Here is a 25,475-nt window from a genome sequence, read left to right as displayed (position 1 = left end):
TAGTTTTGACATGGGGTACAAACTAGCTGGTGCTCAAACACCCAATGCAGAGTTTTGCATGCGTATGAGAGTATGAGGAAATCTGCAGCACCATGATAAGCATGTACATAGATCTGCCTCTTTTTTTACAATAAGAATAATGTGGAAACTTCTAGCCTTCTAGAACAAGCATTGTAGCTTATTTAACTTTGTTATAACAAATATTGTATATGGTCAGTCGAGGATAAAAGTCTATTTATCAACTTGGTTAATCTGGTTGCAGTCAAGAGGAAATCTAGGGGGTGCTTCTTTCACTTCAGTATTTGCCATTGATATTGGCAGTTCTCTATAGTACTCTGTTTGTATTACTTTTACCTTTTTTCCTCCATGTTTGAGTACTTGCATTGCTATTGCTTCTGACTTTATTCCTATGATGCATGCTGCTGACGACAGCGCCTCAATGTGAACGTTTCAATCATTTGATAAACGTTCTAGAACCTGTGACCAATGCTTCTAGAACAAGGCTATTGTTAAGATCATCATTAATCGTCTGCCCATCTAAAAGTTAACCTTTCCTGACCTTACACTTGCACGCAACGCTATCATTATTGCTTACAAGGGGCGGCTTAGTGATTCAATCTGACTATAAGGCAGCTTAGTGATTGTCATGTTTGTTTTGCTCAAATCAAAAGAAAATTGTTTTGGTAGTTGAAACTGTTTGAGTGGTAAAATATTTTTTTAGCCTTTTAATATATATATATATATATTTTTAAATGTACGATTATTTCCCCAAAACGTTATATATATATATTGTATTTTTTGATGTTGCAATATTTAAATGTACGATTATTTCCCCAAAATGTTATATATATATATATATATATATATATATTGTATTTTTTGATGTTGCAATATTTAAATGTACGATTATTTCCCCAAAACGGGAGCAAGATCGTAATTCGAAGTACTTACCTTCTAGCACCTGCCTAAAAAGGAAAAACGTGTACGGCAACGTGTATCTCTCAACATGTGTTTGCAGAAATAAACAATATTTATTTTTATTCTCCCGATTACCTCGGCTTTCATTACCATCCTCCATTTCCCACGGCTATTGCTCCCTCCCTCTCGCTCGTCCCCTCTTCCCACCCCCACCACCTCCGCCAACCAGAGCCCACCCACCTCCCCCCTTCCGCTCGCCGCCCTCCCCGCCGGATTCCGCGGCTCGCGGCGAGAGTCTCGAGCCTCGGGTCGCCGGCAACCGTGCCGGATCCGGCGGGCACTCGGCGCGGCAGCGAGCTCCCGCGGCGTCTCGCGCAGATCCGTCGCGCGTGCCTACGCTCGCCGGGAGACTCCTGCTGCGGCTGTGGTGGGCTCGGGCGCGTTCTCGCGGGTGGGCGGGGTGGAATTCGGAGAGGACGAGCTGGGGCCGTGAGAGTCGGGCGGGCCGCGGGCGTGCTCACCGTGAGCACTTGGAGCCCACCCACCCACAGTCCCATACGACGCACGGGCGTCGCGTTGTAGCGGCACGCCGCCGACGCCATGATCGAGCAGTTCGTCAATTTCGTCATCCGGCCGCCTCGGTACCCTCCTACGTCCCGCATGATGTGCTGTTGCATTTGTTGTTTGGTGCTAATTGACACGACGTTGCATTGGCATGCGGCCGTGCCCGTGTCGTTGTAAATTGGAACAATGTCGGTGGGACAAATCGATAGTTCGGTACACATGCGACATCAGGTCCGGATTGGTTATATTGCTTTAATGCTCGTGCATATAGCTGTTCGTTGTTTGTGGTACGGTTGACAATGCCGAGTCATTTTGCCTGCCTTGTTAACCGTACTTTTGGAAATTGCAAGTTCCACTTAAAATCTGGGAGGACGATGAGGGCAGTTGTTTCAGTTAGTACTTGGACTTGATTATGTTGTTCGCTCGTTGCGAATCAGTACTATCATGTGCAGTTAAAGCTAGCCACAATGCAATTGTAATTAAGGTTGTCATGTTACGAATAACTGTACTTGTATCTGTTCAGACGTGATGTCCGTCCATATAGCGCTAAGAAGTAACTCTAACCTATCGTGGCAATCTTAATGCTGCTCAAATTTCGAACTGAGATCCTTATGGAGGAGAGACTGAGATAAATGATAGGCTGTTCCTCTGTTGCACCGTCTCTGATGTTGCACTTCTCTGTTTTAGTTGTCATGTTTATGGCCCATGCTTCCTTTTCAAACTTAGGTTTGAGGTTTAGCTTTGTTAATAGGATGATGTATATAGTTTTTAACAGTATCAACTCGAACCAAGTCATGTCTCTTCATTACTTATAAAATCCGAGTCTTATGATAGATGTTTAATTAGACCAGAAATGTCATGTATATGACATGTCCATTGATAAGGTTTTGAACTTCAAATATTTCAAGCATCTGCAGCTGATCTGATGGGATTGAATGACTAATTTACAGGTCAGAGTATAACCCAGATCAGTACTTATGGGAGAGAGAGTTTATGCTCGCAGGGCGAAGGTATAAACGACTAGACTTGGAGGCAAGTACGGAGACCAATTATCGAGGTTTCTTCTTTCTTTAGTTTGCTGATGAGAAGTGACCCCAACTGGGGACATGTTTGTTTATAACCTTATTGGTATACCTTAACCTGGCAGCTCACAAATCCAAGGGGCCATACCCTGAAATGCAGCCACTATCTTCCTGCTTCCATTCCAGAAAATATTGCCCTCCCGTGTGTGATCTACTGCCATGGAAATAGGTACTTACTCTGCGGGATCACTGCTAGCATATGTTTGCTCATGCATTGGGCACTTGTTAGTTTTGGCATTCTTATTTAATATAACTTGCTTTATATAACATTCATGTAGATTTTGGAAACTGTAGCACTGGATTAAAAGCACAAATTTATAAATCAGTGTACTTAGTAATTATGATTTAGCTTATCACCTCGAGCAATCACCAATATCTTCTGGAATATTTAACAGGATTTTGCTCTAACTCAATGCAGCGGATGCAGAGCAGACGCAAATGAAGCCGCTGTAGTACTTCTTCCTTCAAACATCACAGTTTTCACACTAGACTTTTCCGGTTCAGGTCTATCGGACGGAGATTATGTCAGCCTTGGTTGGCATGAGGTATATAATCAGTATACATTTTGTTCTTCTGCATTCATATTGCTGTTCACTGTATTCTGAAATTCACAGTAATTTACTTCTAGAAAGAGGACCTCAAATGCGCAGTATCATTCCTGCGCACCAACAAGCAAGTTTCCCGTATAGGCCTTTGGGGGCGATCGATGGGTGCTGTTACAAGGTACTTTCTGGTTTGTATACAATATGTGCTCCATTTCCTTCGGGGCATCTCTCTATTGCATTTCACACGATTCAATATTTTTAGATCACAATGCACTAGATGGTTCCTGAACAGAACTGTGTGTGTTCAAGTGGTTCTTGGTTCTTCCGTTTAATTCTTAGATTGAGATATTTATGTACATCTTCAGGCCTTTAATTCATGTTTTGTATAAATGTAACACAGCCTACTATATGGAGCAGAAGATCCCTCAATTGCTGGCATGGTATTGGATAGTGCTTTCACCAACTTGTATGGCTTGATGTTGGAACTTGTGGATGTTTACAAAATTCGAGTTCCTAAATTCACGGTAGGTGCATCTACTGCAGAGTCTGTTGCTTCCCCACCATTGTGAAATGATCATGGAAGAAAGTGCATAATGTATTGCCTTAATTTTAGAAAATCGTGATACTGCATTTTGAAGTTTCCTTAGATGTGATGTTAGTTTCGGAATAAGTATGAGACAAAAGGTTATACCTTTAACAGAATTTGCCAAGTAGTACCTCCTTCAGAGTATACCCATCTGAATTTAGCTTGGACACACATCCTCTAGTTGCAACTTGCAAAAGTTTGTGAAGTTTTATCTTACTGCACTCTTATTCTGCTACTGAAATATAATTTGCAGACACTCAATGTTAGCACACAAGTGACTCCTACATTTTGAGCTTTCATTTCTATCATTGAGTTAGTTGAGGAATCTGTTTGCTCACTGTGATGTATAGAAGGACGATGTGTTTATTAGATACTTAGATTTTGGTGGCTTATTTCATTCTCACTAACGTAAACAGTTTTCAAATGAGTGTTGCCGTAATTGCGTAGTGTTAACGAGGTCTTCTGCTTTTTCAGGTTAAGATGGCTGTACAGTACATGCGACGAACCATTCAGAAAAGAGCGAAGTTTGACATAATGGACCTTAATGTTGTAAAGGTGCACTTCATATACTATACCTTGTCACAAACATACAGCCAGATATAACTGAACTCGTGAAAGATCATAAAAGAACCATTTTGCAACAGTGTACACTTTGCAATACATTGCCCATGACTCACTGTAAAGGGTTATGTCTCAGATTAGATAAGTTCTGGTAAACGACAATCAAATACGGGCATGTTTGGCTGCCTGCATCATTTTGGCTACCAGGCCCCATGAGCTAGGCTGTCATGGGGAGCTCCAGCCAGATCCTGGCAAGCCAGGCTACGACAATACATAAGTGAGTATTCGGTTGCCTTCATTAGAAGATCCAGGCACATGGTTTCGTTGAACAGGCTCATTTGGAGAGATCTTGTCTACTTGCCTGCATGGGATTGAATATGGTTACCTTTCGTCGAACAGCTGAACATGGTTTTCGAGTCGATGAGTCGTTCTGGGGTAGCGACTCGGAAAAAGTTGAGCCTGCAGTTGCGACTAGTCGCGACTCGAGTCATGAGTCGACACTAAGTTGAGTTGACATTTTTTTGCGACTCATCGACTAGTCGACGACTAGTCGTGCGACTCGAAAACCATGCAGCTGAAGCACGTTGGCGAGACACGCGCAATAGTCGACTTGAGCTTGATGCGCTTTTGCCAAGGCACGGTGTGGCTTGTCCTAGCTCACCATCGCGGTGCTCTCATGCCACAGCTTGTGCGGCTCGTCATGGACAAGGAGGTTGTGTGGAGTGTTGGGGAGGGCATCATGCCGCTCACGTGGCCGAAGTGACCGGAGAGGACTTGGACATGGCCATCCTATGTGGGCTTGAGCGTGGTCATAGGATGTCTAGGAGGTGGCGCGTGTAGCCTGCTATGGTGTATTGCCGTAGCCTGGCTTGCCAGGATCTGGCTGGAGCTTTTTGCGGTAGTGAGCTTGAGCTACTCCTATATGCCGAGCCGCAGGACCAGATGTCTTCTCGGCAATGACGATCCCAATTTTGTCATTGGGATTTGTGGAAGAATTTTGGATTTGCTTGTCACCATGGCAACCATGGGTGTGGAGATAGAGGAGGAAGATAACCAACGATAGTTGCATCAGCTCAGCCTGGCCATGGAGAAATACTCAATATCAATAATTCTGTTTCCTCATAGCCTGGCTGTGGGTGCTTTAGGGTTCCTGCTGGCCTTGCTTGAGCTTCTCGTGTAGGCAACCAAACAGCCCTTTATAACTGTTGTGTGCATTTGGCAGGCCTGGCCAAGGTTCATGCAGGCACAACCATGTGTGTTTAGTAGTAACTCATAAGGTGTAATGCTCATGTAACCAGGAGTCCGTAAAGAGGGATCTGAAGGACTGGAGTATCAACAGAGAACTAGCCATGGACAGGGATGCGTGGAAGCTTGCTATCCATGTGCCAGAACCATGAGTTGGTTGCGAGATCTTATGGGTTTCACCTCTAGCCTACCCCAACTTGTTTGGGACTAAAGGCTTTGTTGTTGTTGTTGTTGCTGTTATTTGTTGCATTGCCCCAGCGTTAGATTTTGGAACTGGCATTTTCCAGTTCCCACCAAGGATACTATAATTATCCTTAAAAAGGATACTATGTAATTATTGATTAACCAAATACAAGCAAAACTCTAGGAACCCATCTGGTCCTAGTGTGGATAGAGTGTAATTAAGCAAATTTCAGCAAAACTCGGAGAAGCCCACTTATTAAAACTTTCAGCTTTGCCTGGATTTGGTACGAGTTTCTTCTACATTATTTTAAATTGATCTGAAGGTAACTAAATTAAGTCTCTTCCTCTCTAGTTTTTGAAAGCTCATAGTTTCTAGTTTCACGGCAGTCCAACACTGATTGTCTTGTTATTGCTGGGGTTTGAAGGGCGATACCTTCTTTGATCCTTTACCAGCATAGATTATTCGACCTTGACATCTCAAGTGTTGTGGATTTATGTTTCATTTCAGCAACTTCAAAACTAGCTGCATATTTCAAACTGCAACTAACTTTAATGCTCTCTTTTGTCTTAACCAGCTTGCTCCTAAGACATTTATTCCTGCATTATTTGGACATGGTCTGAGTGACATGTTTATTCAGCCTCACCACTGTGACCGTATTCACGAAGCATATGGGGTAAATGCATATGTGGCTTGCTTTATAAAGTTTCACTGGCAAATATTACCTCCATCCTAAATTAGTTGTCTTAGATTTGTCTAGATGCAGATGTATCTAACACTAAAACGTGTCTAGATACATCCGTACCTAAACAAAATCATACTAATTCGGGACAGAGGGAGTAGAGGTCGCACCACAACTAAAATAGTTTATGGAGGGCTGGTTGACGATCTTCCTTGCTAAAGAGCATGGTACATTTAAGATTTAACACATGTTTTTATGTACAGGGGGATAAAAGTATGGTAAAATTTGAGGGTGACCATAATTCCCCAAGACCTCAATCATACTATGATTCGGTTTCGATATTTTTCTACAATACTCTGCGTCCTCCCCAGTTGCCTGCATCAGGCTCAAATAAGCTACATGTAAAAATTGGTACCATGACCAATGAGGTAATTTTCATGAAATATCACTCTGTGACCTAATTGGGGGCGTTTGGTATGAAGTATTTCCAAGGAAATCACTCTTGTTTTTGGTTCTTTTTTTGTAGAGTTTGTTCTTTGAGATCATCAATGGTCTGAGGGCAGCTAAAACCGATGCAGGCAGTTCATCAACAAATGCACATGGCTTTCGAAATTGTCTGGCACAGGCCCCTTCTCATCTTCCTTGCAAGTTTTTAACTTGGTGTTGTTCAATGTTCACTAACTCCTTCACTTTTTTCTTCCAGCTACAACTTCGGTAGTCGAATTACTATCGGAGAGCGCAAATCAGTTGTCCATTAAGAATGACAATGACTTGGTAGGTTTGTTGCCGATATGTTAGTATCTATTTTGAAAGATACTTTCCTGATACATTTCCATTGAATGCAGGATTTCCTCTTAGATGAGAATCATAACCTATCTGGTGCAGATGGTGATAGTGTTGGACTGCATTTGCAGGTAAAGTGTATAAATTGCTTTAGCTGCTCCTTTTTTGGCAGTCAAGTTCATTGTCATATCTTTCACTCATCCTCTGACCATCCGTTGTGATCCTTCTATTTATTGGCTTTGAAATGCATTAAGTTACTTCATTGTGAGCATTTCTGATCAATAGAGTACTGACATGGGTGGTCAGTACTCATCACAGGTCATCAATACCATATTTTGTCTGCTCCGTGCATTATTTCATGCATTTCCTGAATCGTGATCGAGTCCATTGTGCAAAATATATCATTTTGTAAGCGCCGTGCTGGTAATAATTATTCATTTCCTAATAGGATAAAACCAGTAGGCACAGCGAGGAGTCCTGCTCATACACAAGCTCAAACAGAGAAAGTTGGGGCAGATGTTCATCGTTAGGTGCGGCGAGTGATGGATCATTCTCACGCGGCCTTGGTGATAAGCACGAGGTACATTTCTTCAGTTTCTTGCCTTCACCACCTAATACAAAAGTAGCCACGTTAGACACAAGAGGTGTTCTAAGGAATCAAGATTTCCATAAACGTTAGTCACTTCACACAATAATGTCGACTAGCTAACTCACTCAGAGAACGGAAGACTCGCTGACCTGATAATTTGCTCTGCAGAGCATGACGGTAAATGCTCTGGCCACGCCGCGGAGACACGAACAGAGGAAACTGGCCAAATCGTCGCCCCCGAAAACGAAGGAGAGGAAGTTCCATGCCCTGTGGAAGAAGCTCAAGCGCGAGAGGGAGGAGATGGGGGACAGCCTCTCCCAGCGCCTGAGGATGTGCCTCGGGCAGTCTCCTCGTCACAGGCGAACCCAATCGTCATCTGGACAGCAACTATAGCTGACACTAAGCACTGATCCGGTTCCGACTGACGTGAAGATCCTGACGAAGACCCAGGGAGCTGTAACTAACGTTAGGTGATTACGTATGTAATTTATAGTGCCACGGTCGTGTGATCCGGCCGCACGGAAGGGTTGTGAGCATTGGGCGGGCACGCCCATGGATCATCGCCGTCGTCTCTGGGTGGCCAGATGTTGCCGTGGATGTTGTAAGTCGCGGTGCCTGTTTGGCGAAATGAAAGGGTGCATTGTTTTCCACGGTCATCATTTGCCCGTCTCAGTTCTGACGTTTTATGTCGTCTCAAGGGAGATTTTTCTTTTTTGCCAAGCGGTCAGCTTGGTAAGCTACCAACAAAAAAATGCAATCAAAGGAGAATTTTTTTTTGGGCGGGTGTAGGAGGTCCAATTTGACTTCGTTCGCTTTATATTTTTTATTGACATGATGATCAATTAAAATTCATTCATCGTCCATCGAACCAAATCCGGTTGGGCAGCGGCTCTATTGTTGTTGAACCTTTTTCTCTGCGATGGACACTGGTTGATGAACCATGGTATGCTGAATTTATTTTGGTACAAAATGCACTTGTAAAAAAAATTGGCCTGTGTTATTTATTTATGGAAGTAGATAAAATATAGTCTGGTAAACAAGATTATCATTGTTCCGGAAAGGAGGAATTGTTGTCCTCTGCATTGAGTGATGCACACATCAATTATATTGTAAAATATTCTTATAGTTCTTTGCAAAAGATGGTAGTAACATAAGATATGATACAGCTTGCTCATTCCTGATTCTAAAAATACCATTAAAATTGAACTCATGTATTGCTGATTTTGTTGCTAACTTGCCATTCAGATTGGGTAATGCTGCTCAGGGGAATAAGCAGCAGAGACCTACTGTTTTCCTCAACAACAAAAAAATGCTGCTTGGGGAAAACCAGACACGGAGTTATTGTCACGAGCTTTCTACATAGGAGCAGCCTCGTTGTTCAATGAAAAAGAGTCACCTTCTTGAAAAAACACCAACAACCAGTAGTACAAAGAAGACAAGAAAACGCAGACAACATCGCTGACCACTCCCTCTAGCACTCACTTCAGTTTTCCCCGAGCAGCATGGTCCTGAGGATGACATCCCCCATGCCGTCGGCGACGGGGAAGAGGTGCCCGGCCGTGGGCAGCTCGTGGTATCTCACCCATGGCAGCCTCTCCGCGATGTGCCGCGACAGGCTAACGGGCACGATGAGGTCCTCCGCGCCGTGCCACAGGTGCACATCCGCCTCGTCGCCCGGGAACGGGTTCTCCATCTCCAGCGGGCTCCAGCCCCACTTCCCGAACCCGACGGTCATGTCCCGGTGCAGGCTCTCGTGCTCCCCCTGCTGCCTCGCCTTGCTCTGTGGGCACACAAAATACAATGCAAACAACGGGTGAGTCATTGCGACAAACAAAAGGCGCACACACTGTGATTCTCACAGATACAAACGGTGGGGTCGCTTCACTGATCGGTAGTACAAAATTAGTATAAAGTTGAGCCACTTATTTTGAGACGGAGGGAGTATTACCGAGCAAGGTCGAGACGCGAACTTGGGGATCATGGCCATGTCTTCTCTGGAGAAGATGGCGGGGTTGAAGGAGATGACGCTCGAGGCCGGGAAGAGCTTCTGGGTGTTCCACCAGTAGGCCAGCCAGGGCGCGTGGTGCGCGACGCGGACGGCCCATTGGTCCTGAGGGGTCTGCTGGTACCACGCGTCCCACGACACGTTGGACGGGAAGCCTGACCACCAGTAGTTGCCCACGGGGCCGAGGATAGACACCCCAGCAAGCCTGTCAGAAAAATGTAGTTGTCACTAAGCTTGCAAATTAGTCACTGTGCAGTGGTGTCAAGTAGAGAAGAAGTATGGCGGGTGATACCGGTGGGGGATGTGCTTGAGGCAGCTCCACATGATCTCGCCGCCCATGGAGAACCCGACGAGGTAGAACCTGGACCCGAGATGCAGGCTGTCAGCTAGCTCTGCAATGTCGAGGGCGATGCTCTTCTCGGTCCTTGCCGGATGAGGGTCACTCTCGCCGTATCCAGGTCGATCGAAGGACAAAATGTAGATCCCGAGCTCCTGTGTCAGCTCCTGCATGCCACAGTTTCCAGCAACACTTCCCTATGACTAATTGTTCCTTGTGTAGTAAATAAGAGCGCATTCAGGTTCAGTTCAGCTGATGATTGTGACGTACGGGTGATACTCGGAGGGCATCGTATCTGCATGAGTCGAATCCATGGACGAAGATGATCTTATGGTTGGCTTGTTCTTTCGGGACACCCGACTCATGGTAGGCCAAGTGCCTGCCGTCACTGAGCCTGATCCTTGTCCCGGTGATCGGAGGGCCGTCTGGGGATCCGCAGATCTTTGGAGGCGGAGCCTGAAGCTGACGGTACAGAACCGCAAGCAGGAACACGAATGCAAGGCGGGGAAGCCTTTTGGCTATACCTGCGAGAGATAAATATCATTTTTGTCAGGCTCTAGAAATCATTTCAGATGTAGAATGCCACAAACACGCGACGAAATAGACACGCATCTGGTTCAATATACGGAATTGTGATAATCATGTGTACAATATACAGAAAAAACCCACAGAAAGAATGATATGTAGCGATTATAGTAAGGCAAGTTGATTTTTCTTTTTTTAATAGAAAAAAGGGTTGAATGTGAGAAATGAACATTAAGTGAGCCGTGTAGAGTCGGATCTCCTGTACGACGACCGTATTTTTTTGTTTTCAAAATTATATTTATATATATATATATATATATATATATATAATATTTTATTTAGTAAAATTCTAAAATATAGGCAAAATATACATATGAACATGAAAACAAAAAATGTTCATGAGCGTTAAAATAATGTTCGTACATTCGAAAAATGCTCATCTCATATTTAAAAACAATTCACTACATATGAGAAAAGTCATATATATTATACATTTGAAAAAAAATTCATGTGTGTTCTAATATATGTTCATATAATTTTAAAAACTTATTTAGATTTTTCCTATTAAATAGGTGAAAACAGAAAAAGAACATCACAAACGCAAAAGGAATAAAAGAAACAAAGAAAACACAAAAGGAAATAGAGAGAAAAAATTTGGCTACCCCGGAAGGACTTCAGGCGGCGATGCCTTATAGGACTTCGCTATAGAGTCGGCATGATCGTAACACTAAGTTAAGAAAGAGAAGGTACTAGTATCATATTATTATACCATATCATAATAATGAGGTGTTAGTATGAGTCAACAAAGTAATCAATTATGTCATCTAAAATGCCAGTCTATGATACTTTGCACCATGAAGTTATCATACACTAGCATTATATGCATATGATATTTGCTACGCAGATCGCGACCACAACCATCTTCTGATCTACATCGGCGACTTTCCGACCGCTGCTTCTGCAAGCTCCAGTGCTTAAACAATATTGCTTCGCTAAGAGAGAGCCCCAGAGGCGTCACAAGCTTTGCTCATGGTTTGCCGCCTATGGATGCAAGAGGAAGAAGACCTCGACATCCCCAAAAATTTAGATGTATTTTTCAATTTCTATAAGGATGTTTTTGTGGGTTTGTGCTATTTAATATATGACCTTTGTCCTTCTCAAAAAATAACTTATGATAATACCCATCATGAGAGGTCTAAGACCCGGTGTTCTCATAGAATCACTACAATCTTGGAAGGCCTCCACCAAATAGCCTTTTAAAGTCCTCGCTTGCACACTATGGGCCGGCCCAGATAATTAGTGGATCGGTTGATACTAGCTCCGTTCTAAAATAGATGACTTAATTTTATCGAAATCACTAATTAAGGAGTACTCGTTGCAAAGAACACTTCATCTTCCCAGGTCACGACAAGTGGCGCACATGCAGCGCGCCACTTGTCGCAACCTGGGAGTTTTCCCTTTTTTCGTAGTTTCGTTTATTCAAAACGTTTTATCTCTTAAACCGTGCGTCCAAATCTCAAACCGTTTTCACCATTGGATTCCTCGCGTCGAGATCTTCAAAACTAGATCCCATGTTGATTGGTTTTGACGGACTTTTTTTTCACGAGAAAAACCGAACGAAAAAAACCGGACAAAAAAAACAAACCGGGAGCACGGTTTTTTTCATTCCGAAAGAGGCACGTCCGTGCCTCTCGCGAAATCACAACCGTGCCTCTCGTGAAAGCAAAACCGTGACTCTCGTGAAAAGAAAAAAACAGGAAACACGTTTTTTCCCTTTCCGAAAGAGGCACGCCCGTGACTCTCGCGAAAGCACAACCGTGCCTCTGGCAAAAGCAAAACCGTGACTCTCGCGAAAGAAAAAAAACAGAAAACGCGTATTTTTTCCCTTTCCGAGAGGCACGGCCGTGACTCTCGCAAAAGCACAACCGTGCCTCTCGCGGAAGCAAAACCGTGACTCTCGCGAAAGAAAAAAAACAGAAAACGCGTTTTGTTTTTCCCTTTCCGAGAGGCACGGCCGTGACACTCACGAAAGCACAACCGTACCTCTCGCGGAAGTAAAACCGTGACTCTCGCGAAAGAAAAAAACAGAAAACGCGGTTTTTTCGTTTCTGAAAGGCACAGCCGTAACTCTCGCTAAAGCACAACCGTGCCTCTCGCGAAAAAAAACGTGACTTTTCACGAAAGAAAAAAAAAGTAAACGCGTTTTTTCGCGCAAATTTTTTTTAATTTTTTTTGGTCGAAACGCTAAGGAAGACCGGGGAAAACCAAAACGTTGAAAAAACCCGGAAAAAACCGTTTAAAAAGCCGAAAACGCGTGCGGAAAAATAAAAAAAAACAAAATCTGGAGGGAGCGTCCAGAGCGCGACACGTAGCGAATGGCTGAGAGCGCGCAAAGTGGCGCTGATCGTTGCGAGGCTCCCGAAGGAGCGCTCGTTAACTAGTTGCTCCCCAATTTTATACTAAAGTTAGTACAAAGTTGAGTCATCTATTTTGAAACGGAGGGAGTACCTTCTAGTAAATGAATTTGCCATTGCGAACTTTTTTCAAATCGGCAAATTAACACTAAATCGTCAGTCTTTCGGTCGCCAGCGACAAGAAATCTGAAACTTTAGGATAAAAAACAAGATAAAAGAATGTTCTACACACTAAACGGTCTGATTGCTTAACAGTTGTTTTTGCCGTTGACTTAGAAACTACTCCCTCCGTCCCATAATATAAGAGCGTTTTTTATACTAGTGTAGTATCAAAACCGCTCTTATATTATGAGACGGAGGGAGTACTTGATATATATTGACATTTTTCTCTGTTAAAGTTGTGTCGAATATTATTGTACAAATTAGGTTACAGTTGGATTTGGAGTCGTACGGTGTGTAGACAGGATATGGAGTCGTGTCTAAGTAGGACACTTGTATCCTATGCCTCTCATATATAGCGGGGGTAGACGCATGATGTAACCTATGCCAACATAATAGCACGGGCACGCGGGGGAGCCGGCGGCGTGTGCCGGCGCCCGGGCGGCCAGGGTGCGGTATTGTGATGGTGTCATAGGGAGGAGCACCCGTAGTCATGCCCCGGGGATGTAGCCATATCGGTGAACTTCGTTAACAAATCTCGGTGTCGTGCCTCGTATGATTGCTTGGTCCTCGGTAAATCGACGGAGTGCCTTGGATTATTATAACAAGTGGTATCATGAGTAAGGTTCGAAGAGGCCGTGGAAGTTGATCTCGAGGAAGGTCGAAGGTGATCGTGCTGCGAGTTGTGTGAACAACGAAAGCAGCGGAATTGATCGCTCGGTATTCGAAAGCAGATTGGTCAAGTAGACAGCATGACAGTCAAGACGAGTCGCTGCCGATTCGTTGGAGGATCGCTGTGTGATCGACAAAATCAATGGATGCAATCGAGAGCGGTGTTTCTCGACGGAATTGAAGCAATCGGAAACAGCCGGCGTGGCAACGTGTAGCAGCACGAATCCTCGGCGAAAGTGGCACGGGAACGCTAGGCGCACGAGTGCTGGCGTGCAGGGTGGCCCAAACGGTAGGCCCGCTAGGCGCCGGGCACGTGGCTGAGCGGCTGGCTGGCTACGGCCCAGGCTCGGTGCGTTGGTTGCCTAGAAAGCTGGGCAGAGGCAAAGAGCCGTGCGGTCCTGTGCATGCACGTTGGATTTGTTAAGGAAAAAAAGAGCTACGTAACAGATTGTTGCTGACCATCGGGAGATAGGAAAGACCAATGGACCTACAGCCTATGTGAGCACGTGGTGAAGTTTGAAGGTTGATCTCCAAAAGCTAAGTGCACATGGAAAGGCTTATATGGTGGAGTTTGGTTTATTTCTTTGTACATGGTTTGTGTATAGGGATGGTAGCGTGAAAGTCTGTGGTCCGCGGGGCGAGGATGGCGACGTGCGTATAAGGCTCAGAGGAGTCTGGAGCGCGTCGTGGCAGAATCATGCATACACAGGGCATCAAGCAAGACACAGAGATGTGCGGGCAGACCGATGCAGGGTGAAACATGGTTGCAGTCGGTTAATTTCGGCTGGGTCGGACTGGACAGTCTGACGGATCGACGAGGATGTTGGTCAAAGCAAAAGACGGCGGTGATTTCAGCGACGACGACATAGGAGCGTGATGCTGATGGTGGCTGGCTTCTGGGGCGTGGAAACACGTGGTGCAGGCCTGAGGGCTTGTGCGGCTTCGACAGACTATGGCGCGGGGTTGATTCAAGACGGTGCACATGAGAGCTTGGAGTCGACAGGGCGCGGGAGGGTGGCACGTACAACCACCATGGAGTCATGTTGAAGGTGGAGTTGGAGTCTGATGGAGGACTACACTCTGTGCTGATGGAGGGGCTACGGCGTAAGAATTCAGAGAGTCGAAGCCTATTTCAGCAGGATAGCGAGAGACACGTGGATCGGACTGGAGCCCAATGGTCTGATGAAGACGTGATACTTGGCATCGGTCGGTGATGATCGGTGATTCTCTGCAGTGGGGGTTGAGGCAGTGTGGGCAAGCTACCTGGGAGACTCGACCAGGACAGCAGAGGCTCGACGCGGTAAGCATGAGACACAGCGACAGGCCAGGGCACCGGTGGTCAGATATGTTGTTAGACAAAGTGTGCAAGGGGTGCTGAAGCAGTGTTGACGAGTACCGGATTCAAGTTGGTGACTGGGTCTATCGGTGCCGGTTGATGGACAGGAGTTGACCATGGAGAATCTGAGAAAGTGGAGGAAAGTTTGAAATTGTCAAAAGCTGGGAGAGTACATGACCGTATATTCTGTGGTGTTCAGTGCACATGGCAAAGTGCGGATGATAAGTACAGAAGTAGGCGGAGTGCTATAGCTATGGGCATGTCAAAGACTACCCCGAAAAAAGATGAGACAACTGTGAATTTGACTCAGGGTGACACAGGGCGACGGTGAAATTCCTTCAAGTTTCAGACAGACGGTCAAGAAAGAGCGGTGATGTTGAGTTCAGGTAACTCTTGTATGTGACATCCAATATGTGAGTTGTTCATTTTCACGCAGATAAATTATCGTGTGTGATGACATTGAACGGAAACTCCGGAAGTTGGGAGCACAAAGTAGAGTAATGAGAAACTTAATTTTGCTCGAGTGTTGACTGTGAAGAAGACGAGAAGGGACTACAGTTGCAGGTGGAGTCATATGGAGTCTGGGAGTAACAGCGGTGCTCATGGCGTATCTCAAGTCCAATGTACATGGAGGTTCGACGCACGGACGAATTCAAGGTGGTGGAGAATATTCGCCAAGGTGGAGTTTGTTAGAGTTGTGTCGAATATTATTGTACAAGTTAGGTTACAGTTGGACTTGGAGTCGTACGGTGTGTAGACAGGATATGGAGTCGTGTCCAAGTAGGACACTTGTATCCTAGGCCTCTCATATATAGTGGGGATAGACGCACAATGTAACCTATGCCAACATAATAGCACGGGCACGCGGGGGAGCCGGCGGCGTGTGCGGGCGCCCGGGCGGCCAGGGTGCGGTATTGTGACGGTGTCATGGGGAGGAGCGCCCGTAGTCATGCCCCGGAAATGTAGCCATATCGGTGAACCTCGTTAACAAATCTCGGTGTCGTGCCTCGTGTGATTGCTTGGTCCTCGATAGATCGACGGAGTGCCTCGGATTATTCTAACATTCTCTCTAGTAAATGAGTTTGCCATTGTATTCGTGCCAATAGAATGGCTAATTCCTTAATCACTAGGTGACAACTTTCAAGATGGTTTTTCTTCATCGAACATACATATATGGTATATAGTTTCAATTATCAAAACGCTCTTCACGACAAAGCTGACCGTGAAGACGGATAGTAAATCAAATATGCGATCTAAGGATTAAAACATTTTAAAGTTTTAAAGGCACCATTTATTACGCTGATGTCATTGCTCGTACCTTAATTTTGAAATGTTTTTGTTTTCTCAGGACCCAAGAGTTATAACGTTTTCACAACAAATAACAATTAACGATTACAACTAAAACCAATCACATTGAACATCATTCCACAACAAATACTCCCCCCAGCCTGATATATACTAGAGTCTAATACATATTTTGAACTTTATTTTGATCATCACTCAGACCAATAATACATGACATGTGTGTTAAAAAGGTACACAGTTGTGTTTATTTAAAAGAAGTTTTAAAAAATAAAAATAAAAAAGGAGTTATCAATAGTATAATCTTTATATCATACTGTTAGGATGATCTCCACCGTGTGGGCCCAACGGCCCACCGGGCCCTTAGATCTGCGCCCTGATCGGGGGCGCTCAACCGACTATGGTTGACGGGCCCCTGTCACCTGCACTATATAAAGAGGTGGGGCCCGGCGGCTCGCATCACGAGGTTCGTCGCGACGCCGTACACCCCACCTACATCCCCTACCGATCTAGGGTTAGTGCAGTGCTGACGGAAAGCACCGCCACCGCTACTCTGCCATCACCGGCCACCGTCACCATGGCCGGCACCGAGAGCTCCTCGAGCCACAAGAAGAAGGTAATACCTACCACCACTGTTGCCGGAATCCTAGCCTAACCGATCCACAGAATCTATCAATGGTATCAGCCAGAGATTGGTTATTGGATCTTCGGTACAAAGAAAGCCAGAGATAGAAAGACCCCCCATCCTCAAGAACCCTAACTACTAACAGAGAAAAGAGGGAAAAGAAATCCCTAAAGTAGCGCCGCCGTCATGGCCGCGCCGTTCCTCTCGATCCGGCCGCGCATCGGCAAGCCGAGGCGCCGGACGAAGAACCACCCCGAAAGGGGCAAAGGGCACCACCACCGTGCCATTTGACGGCGGCACGTTCACCCCGGAGGTGCTCGCGCACGCCGGCAAAGGGGACAGGGAGGGCGCCGCAGTATCGCGCGTCAGCCGCCGGCGCGAGGGGGAGCAAACAGCAGCTCTGCCCGTGGCTCTCTCTCTCTCATACAACGCGGTGGTGGATGGGGGCTTGAAAGATGGAAAGAAAAGGGGGGAGGAAGCAGAGCCTTGCGCCACGCGGAGGTTTTCGACCCCGTCGCCGGCGGACGGGCTGAGCAACGCCGGCGGCATGCAGTGGCCGCTGCGGGCGAGATGCACAGAGGAAAGGGGAAGAAAAGAGGCGCGGCGCGGTGGCCGTCTCCGGCAACCGGGCGCGGCGCGGTGGCCCTCAGCGCCGTCGCCGGCGGTCGGGTCGTCGCCGTCGCGGGTGACTACAGAGACGAAGAGGGAAAGAAGCATCGAGAGAATGGGGGCTAGGTTTTCGGATCGAGGGGGCTCTCCTCGTTTTGGTTCGAGCGAAAAGTTCACTGGATCGTTTGATGCAATTGAACGACTGAGATCGAAACCCTAGCCTCGCCCCGGGCTTTTTGAGCCTAAAGTGGAGCTGGACCAGGCCAGCCCCCGCGGGCTCACTCGCGCGGGGTGCTGGGCCGAGGCCGTAGCAGCGCGCCGGACTAGCTGCATTTCTTTGTTATTTGTCAAGATTTGTGGCAAATTTCAAATAGTTTTTTCTATGCGATTTTTTCCAACAAAATTTTGTTTAGAAAAATAGAAAAGTAAACAGAAAAAGTTTCTGAAAATGAAATAGAAATTTTTCAAAAAACGATATGTTCATGAATTTATAAAGAAAATAATAAAGTTTATGAATTTTTATTTAGTCAAAAAAAGTTTCTTTTAATAGTAAAAAGTTCATGAATTTTTTATTCATGTTTTTCCGCTGCGTAAATAATTAATAGTACTCTTTTACAAAGAAAGAAAAAGTATTATCCTCCAATTAAATTGGAACCAATGGGAAAATTTAATTGGATGAACAGTTTTTTAAGAGAAGTTTTTTTCACTTGTGGGAGAAATCAGATTCAGATAGCTTCTGCTATGACAGTAGAAAAATATTTGATTAAAGTTTAATTATGGTATTGTTATTTTCTGACCAACGTTGATGATGACAATATTATAATTCAATGAGTCTTATAGTTAAAAGTTCAAATCTCTGATAATTTTTGTATCAAAGTGACCAATTTTCAGAGCATTTGATAAAGATTGAGAAATGCATATTAAAAGTTTTCCGCTGCAATAAAGTTGATAATGATGATTATTTTCTTAGTAAAGTCGCTTAATAGAAATTTTATCATCACATTATTTATGAGTTATATGCATTATTTCCATTTCCGCCCAACGGTGATATGGAATTAATGTAGAAGGATGATATTTTATTCTAATTCTGCCCAACGGTGATTTAGAATATAAAAGAAAGCTTTTCAAACTTTGATGTGCATATTTTTTTTAACCAGACCAACATGGGGTTATTTTTTATGCTCATTATTGTTGATTATTGGCTAAGTTTTCTCAGACTAAAAGTTTTCCATGTTTTCATTCGCGAAAGGAAATGGCTGGGTACTTGTGACCCGAAAGATGACCAAGAAAGGTCATAACGTGAGGGAGTATGTTCTCTCTAAAGAATGGCTTCAAAAGAAAAGAGAAAGATCATTAAGAGTCTTGGTTGACGAATGTCTTTCATGTACTCTCTATGAAGAAGAGTTTTCAGTCAACATGATTTGAAATGAAACAAGCAACATGCATGTTTAATTTGACCAACGTCGGATCAAGCACGTGTGTCAAAGAGCATTCGAATTTATTTCTGAATTTGATGATTGAATATGCATTCAAACGAGCCAATTCTGGCATTTATGTCCCTTACAGGGAATTACCCACATAGCGGGAAAAAGATGGTTATGATAAAAACCGCACGGCGGGAAAAGTCTGGAAAAAATACCTGCGTAACTGGGTAAAGTTGACATAGTATTATGTCAGAATCCTGTATGGCGGGAGAAATTTATGCAAAGGACTTATCCTATATGACAGGAGAAAGATATGATGACTCATGTGCGTTTAATGTGTCCTACTCTAGGAGAAAAGTATGGAGTAGCTATTATGCTTTCCTAGTATTGACCGTACACCTTATGTGCAATGGTCATTAACCACTCAATAAATCCAAAGAGAATAAAAGTGAGAGACGAACCTAAAGATAAGATTGATATGCAAGTGTGACTTGCAAAAGTACTAATAATAAAGAACTCTGTTGAGTTTCTGAAATGGAATGAGGAAAAAGTACTCCCATATCAGTTAACAGATAACTTCAAGTAATCAGATGAATGAAATAGATAATTGAAGTTTCCTCAATTCACAAAAGTTATGAATGATTTTTGAAATTGTGGCAGAAAAGTTCTTGCCACATTTCGAGGGGGAGAAAGAAATATGAGATAAATTAAGAATGATGAAACTCCTCTATACTTTCGATAATGTGATGCACATTATGCATCTAAAGTGATCCATTAATGAAGAATGTGATCGTCTGGGGGAGTACGACGGTCATAATAATACCCTAAAGAAAAGAAATAGTTGTATTCCTGGATCTTTTACAGTTCCGAAAGCAGACTAAGGAATACTAAGACGGTGCTTAAAGTGCCATAAAGAAGAAAGTTTTAACAAAATAAACCCAAATTATAAAGTTTAAAGATACGCCATTTTTAGTGAAGATGGAGTAATCTGGGGGAGCATGTTGTATGACCTATACAGCACCTGATGTTAGCTCTATAAAGGATGAATGAGTACACATGGATCTTGTGACACAGGTCCCTGTAAAACCTATTGCGTCTTGGAAATAAAAGACTATAGAATTAATTGCCTCTTGGCAATGACAGAGTAACAACAGCCCCATATGAAAGAAGTTCCAGTACCTGAGACACAGATGGTCTCAAGGAATGAGAAAATCAGATACTTCTGATTACTATAAAGTCTATGTTAGTGAAATTCAAATCGAGGTTGATCCCACCTCATTTAAAGCGCTCAATCGAGCTTAGAGAAGTGTCTGTTTGTCTAAATGATAAGAGACTATGTGAGATGAAATAAAATTGGTGAATCCCGACAATGTTTGGGACTCATAAGTAATTTCCAATGGAGCATAAATAGTAGGCTGTAAAAGGTCTACAAGGTCAATGTGACTCCAAAGGAAATATGTAAAGGTGTAAAGCGCGACTTGAATCGAAAGATTTTGTGCAAAGAGAATGAACAAATTACAATGAGTGTTAGTGGCACATCATGACCGACATCATGATCTGAGTTACATCAGATGAATGTAAAGAACACAAGGGATACTGCTTCAAGAAGTTTTTTATGGACTAGAGCAAGTCTCTAGACAGTTGCATTTAAAGTTTAAAGAATCAGATGATATTTTGGGTTAAAGAAAATGGAAGGACAATTGTATTCATGCAAAGTTAGAGAATGGGAAATTCATTTCCCAATCTTGTGCATGTGGATGACGTCCTACTTGCTAGTGGTGATGTCAATCTACTTCAGGAGGAGAAAAGAAGTTCTTGTCCTCAAAGTTCGAAATTGCATTTCTCGGAGTGTCTCTCGTTATAAATATCGAGATTCACCAAGAAAAGAATAAAATGGGGTATTAGGAATGTCGCATGGACATGCTAACAAAGGTCTCTAAAGTATGCATGCGAGAAAACCTACGCCTGTTCTTATAGTCAAGGGTAATGGAACTGGAAACTATGGTGTTCCAAAAGTTGATGAGAAAAGATTGAAAACGGATATGGTACCATATGCTTCAGCTGTTGGAAGCTCACTATATTACCCTGACACAATTCACGTATCCGGGTTGTTTTGGCAATATCCAGTCCATATATAGATCACTGGAATGGAGTCAAAGATATCGGCCTCGTGCTGAAAGAAATAAGTGCTCTCAAAAGATTGTGAGTACAAAGACAGGGCTTGTGAAATGTATAGCGAAATCCACAATTGTCGCTAACTTTCATACTTGGAGGTTTTTGTGTGGAAAAGCTCCAAAGAATGAAACAATTATCATCAATGTGATGCAAAGATATTTTATAGCTTGATATGAGGCTGAGGAACAGGCAAAATGGTTAAGGAGACCTGTACCCGGAGTTAATAATGGTTGACAACAGCGATAACCATTTTAAATTGTTCGCTCCTATGACAACGAGTGAAGTGTTGATGCCAAACACACTGACACAGAGTTATGCGTTGTAAAGGAGAAAGTCCGGAATTATGTAGAAATGCTTGAAGCATAAAAGCAACAGACAAGTGTGTGCAGATCTGCTTATTAAAGGCTTACCGCCCAGTGTGTTCGGAGAACACACAGTCGACATGGGTTTTATGGTATAGTCTAAGATTTCCGGACAATAAAAGGGCCCAAGGTTAAAGAATTTGTTTCAAAACAGAGAGGTACGTTGTGGCTGTCTGATTCTATCGGCAATTGAGCTGTGACGATGAAACATGTTCTATGTATTGATCTGTTATGAAACGAGTAAAGTAAAAGTATAAGGTCAAAAGTAAAAGTTGAGATCAAGGGGGAGAATGTTAGGATGATCTCCACCGTGTGGGCCCAACGGCCCACCGGGCCCTTAGATCTGCGCTCTGATCGGGGGCGCTCAACCGACTATGGTTGACGGGCCCCTGTCACCTGCACTATATAAAGAGGTGGGGGCCGGCGACTCGCATCACGAGGTTCGTCGCGACGCCGTACACCCCACCTACATCCCCTACCGATCTAGGGTTAGTGCAGTGCTGACGGGAAGCACCGCCACCGCTACTCTGCCATCACCGGCCACCGTCACCATGGCCGGCACCGGGAGCTCCTCGAGCCACAAGAAGAAGGTAATACCTACCACCACTGTTGCCGGAATCCTAGCCTAACTGATCCACAGAATCTATCACATACATCTTATGTTTATTGATCTTATCGATGGAGTAGGCCCTATGTATATCCGGCTAGAGAAAGCAACATCTTGAACAATTTATAAAAGAATATGCATATGCTGGGAAAAATATATTATCACAAAATTACATGCTAGCATTGTTCACTATAGCACTCAAAGTACAAGCTGGGGTTTTCTTTACCAATTAATAAAGGTCAACTGTCCTAGAACGTCCTTATAGGTGTACTAATTAATAAAGGTCAACTGTCCTAGAACGTCCTCACTAATTGCCATGGCTGCCGTCCACCGGACGAAGATGACCAATACTTGTTACCCGCAAAAGGGTGCTAAAATAGTTTTGTTGTATGGTGCTCGATGCAGTCATAAAAAGAAAACTTGAATTGAGCCTAGCTTCTCCGACTGAATGAACATCGTCAAAAAAGCTGAAATAAATTCAGAAGGATACTATCACCATGTTCAGTTTAGAATTTAAACATGAATGGGCTGATTTCACCACAATAAACCTAATCATTTGAGCACCGGCACTTTTGGATGAGGTGTGAACTAAGATAGATTTGAGGGCAGGTTATTATCAAATAAGAATGGAAGGAAGAAAATATCTACAAAACAGCATGAAGGACTGGCTTTTTGAATTCAAGGTGATGCCCCGGCAACCTTTCAACAACCAATAGATGTTGGGGTTCCTAAATCATAAGGATACTCTTTTCATAGATGTGAATGTATGTACGTGTATGTTATGTTACCGTGTTATTAAAAAGAAAGAAAACATTCGTGTGGCTGCGTGCCTTGCGAAGCTAGAAGACAAACGAACTCCGACAGTATATTTCGTGGCTGACGCAAATCACTCCCGCAAAATTTGGAAGTAGCAAAGCATCGAGATCGCCGCCCCAAGTCAACAAAAGGACAACTTGGCTACCGTCTGAAAAGGAAAGGGGCATATCGCCTCGACCGGCGGACCCCCGTTAGCAATATCCCGATGTATCCCTGTCTGTCGCAGGGTCGATCTCGAGGCGCCAACGGCAGGAAAAATGCAAAGAACCACGCGGTGCGGCAAGAGCCTCTTCTTCTTGCAGCGAAGTGCAACGTGGACAAGAAACAAGGACAACGTGGACAAGAAATAAGCCAAAGAATCAGAGATGGCATCGGGACCGTGGTACTCAGGCGTCAAATTTCTTCTGGGAAGGAAGACGATCACCACGCACGCGCGAGACCGTCACGAACTCACGATCCAGAAGCGAGCGAGAGAAGAGAGGAGGCGGTGGTACATACCGGAGCCGCCGGGAGCGGCCGGAGGCGGCGGGGCTTTCGTGCCGTTGCCGTTGGCGGAGGTGGACGACGGCTTCTCGCCCGGCCCTGCCATGGCCAGATCAGGCGCACCAAGTACAGCAGAGCGAAGCAACTAGGACGACGACGGCTGGGCGGTGGATCGGATGTGTGCAGCTGATGCACGAGAGCGGCGTGCGTGCTATTATATAGAGCTGGGTCGAAGTCGAACCTTAGCCGCCGGCATGGGCGCATGGCTGCTGTCCCGTTGGCGCGCAAGTCACACGAGCCGCTGTCTTTGCCCAGTGTTTTCTTCTTTTTGACGGTGGTGATTCGCTCAGGGTATGCGGAGACCGCTCGATGGACCAATTCGCAGCCAGGCTCCTACGGGTCGACGCCGTGGAACGGTGAAAAGTGCGACGTGCATGTTGAAGTACTACTTGGACAGGACCGGTTCACGGGATTAGCATCAGCCGCGCCCGCGAGTTCAACGGCCAGCCGTGCCCGGCCGACACGTCCGGACTTGCTGCCGCTGCTATTGACAATAGCTTCGCAGTTTTCTTTTTCAGAGATGCAACCGCTCAAGTATATAATTCACACATATGAACACACAACTTAGGGTATCTCCGCTTAAACACCCATCCTTATTTTTAGGACGCCGATAACTGCCATACGTGTGGTGTATCGGGTGGTTGTGCCGCACGCCTTGTGTGGCATGAAGAAAAACCCGCCCGCACGACCGCGTCCGGGTGCGCGCAGCCACAGCCCGCACGTCCGGTGTGTGGCAAAACTGCCCACACGTCCGGGCCAAACGACCGCGCTGCCCGCACGACCCAGCACTCCAGCCGTCCCGGCCTTCTTTCGATCCCCAGTCCGACCTGCCGCCATCGTCTCCCACCTCTCGATCCCCTATGAGCTAAAAAACAGGTGGATCTCCGATTTCCTTCTGTTTCTCGTCCTTCTTCTGCGCAGAAATTTGAAATTGCAAATTTGCCCACAATATATGGCGACTGGATCCACGCTATCAGTGCAAACACCCTACAGATTTGTGTGTATTCACGTTTGCCCACCAACATACACCAGATTTGCCATGTACTGTGCTAGAGTTAAGCTAAGCTTCTGGGTTGGGTATGTGCGAGTAGTTGGTAAGGAAGGATGCGTAGGAGTCACTAGAAATAGGGAGGGAAATGAGAAATTTGGCAAAGGAAGAGAGGAAAAATAATTGCCACTTGTATGTAACAACAGTTGCCATCTATCGTTGTCCTTAGTTGCCACCGTGTTATCTTGTTGCTTGCCATCCTATTTTATTGTCTGTTGCCATCGCTTCAAAGTGATAGCTGGCATCCAGAATTCAGAAAAAAGAGAATGAATGTGCATGTCCTACTTGCCATGATGTGTTGGTTGCTTACGCAAGAAATGTGATAAGATTGCCGTGTTATCTTCTACGTGCAAACAGCAAGAATGCCTTTTTGCGGATTGTTGATGCGTTCTTGTTCATGCAGTGACTGAAAACACAGTGGCAGAAAAAAAAGTAGAAGAATGAATCACGAAGATGGCAATGATCCTTGGCTTTCTCAAAGGCCGGAAACGCCACCTTGGGATGCAGCAGAGTACAATCAACTCATTTCTGCAGGGCCCTTGCTGCCACTACTAGAGCACTACGTGGGCATCGGTACGATGCATGATAAACAAAAAAGAAACAGTTGCCATGTTCGTGACGATGAAGATGTCATCTACTTATGTCCTACAATCTAATTTTTAGCAGGTTCTTATGACCAAACCACAATCAGGGGGGCAGCATGGCAAGTTCAGTCACAGGGCGCTAACGCTGACAAATGTACGGGCAACCAACTTCAGCTAACTAATGTGGCAAATCAAG

At 44.7% G+C, this 25,475-nt stretch overlaps 2 protein-coding genes across 2 annotated transcripts; one reads left to right on the top strand and one right to left on the bottom strand.

Annotated features, from left to right (window-relative positions):
• The first annotated feature begins 1,051 nt into the window (after window positions 1-1,051).
• On the top strand, window positions 1,052-8,392 carry LOC109779599 (uncharacterized). Its single transcript, XM_020338239.4, has 14 exons — window positions 1,052-1,559; window positions 2,433-2,514; window positions 2,630-2,733; window positions 2,983-3,109; window positions 3,193-3,287; window positions 3,510-3,633; window positions 4,170-4,250; window positions 6,260-6,358; window positions 6,628-6,792; window positions 6,891-6,978; window positions 7,068-7,138; window positions 7,210-7,278; window positions 7,596-7,727; window positions 7,905-8,392. The coding sequence occupies exons 1-14, from the start codon at window positions 1,519-1,521 to the stop codon at window positions 8,127-8,129; spliced, it is 1,503 nt and encodes a 500-aa protein (XP_020193828.1). The 5' UTR covers window positions 1,052-1,518; the 3' UTR covers window positions 8,130-8,392.
• Window positions 8,393-8,910: 518 nt separating this feature from the next.
• LOC109779598 (uncharacterized) lies at window positions 8,911-23,998 on the bottom strand. Its single transcript, XM_020338238.4, has 5 exons — window positions 23,603-23,998; window positions 10,349-10,602; window positions 10,034-10,245; window positions 9,685-9,946; window positions 8,911-9,516 (listed from the first exon to the last, which is right to left on the bottom strand). The coding sequence occupies exons 1-5, from the start codon at window positions 23,691-23,693 to the stop codon at window positions 9,220-9,222; spliced, it is 1,116 nt and encodes a 371-aa protein (XP_020193827.1). The 5' UTR covers window positions 23,694-23,998; the 3' UTR covers window positions 8,911-9,219.
• Between the last annotated feature and the right edge of the window lie 1,477 nt (window positions 23,999-25,475).

Source organism: Aegilops tauschii, chromosome 6 (assembly GCF_002575655.3).
Source record: "Aegilops tauschii subsp. strangulata cultivar AL8/78 chromosome 6, Aet v6.0, whole genome shotgun sequence".
Lineage (NCBI taxonomy): Eukaryota > Viridiplantae > Streptophyta > Magnoliopsida > Poales > Poaceae > Aegilops > Aegilops tauschii.
The sequence above is the reverse complement of the archived record's forward strand: the minus strand, read 5'-3'. Positions and strand labels throughout refer to the sequence as shown.

Coding starts and splice junctions, on each gene's coding strand:
- LOC109779598 (XM_020338238.4), bottom strand. CDS start 23,693: ATGGCAGGGCCGGGCGAGAAGCCGTCGTCCACCTCCGCCAACGGCAAC. Junction 10,603..23,602: donor GGCCGCTCCCGGCGGCTCCG/GTATGTACCACC, acceptor TATCTCTCGCAG/GTATAGCCAAAAGGCTTCCC. Junction 9,517..9,684: donor TCGCGTCTCGACCTTGCTCG/GTAATACTCCCT, acceptor GTGTGCCCACAG/AGCAAGGCGAGGCAGCAGGG.
- LOC109779599 (XM_020338239.4), top strand. CDS start 1,519: ATGATCGAGCAGTTCGTCAATTTCGTCATCCGGCCGCCTCG. Junction 4,251..6,259: donor TGGACCTTAATGTTGTAAAG/GTGCACTTCATA, acceptor TGTCTTAACCAG/CTTGCTCCTAAGACATTTAT. Junction 7,728..7,904: donor GCCTTGGTGATAAGCACGAG/GTACATTTCTTC, acceptor TTTGCTCTGCAG/AGCATGACGGTAAATGCTCT.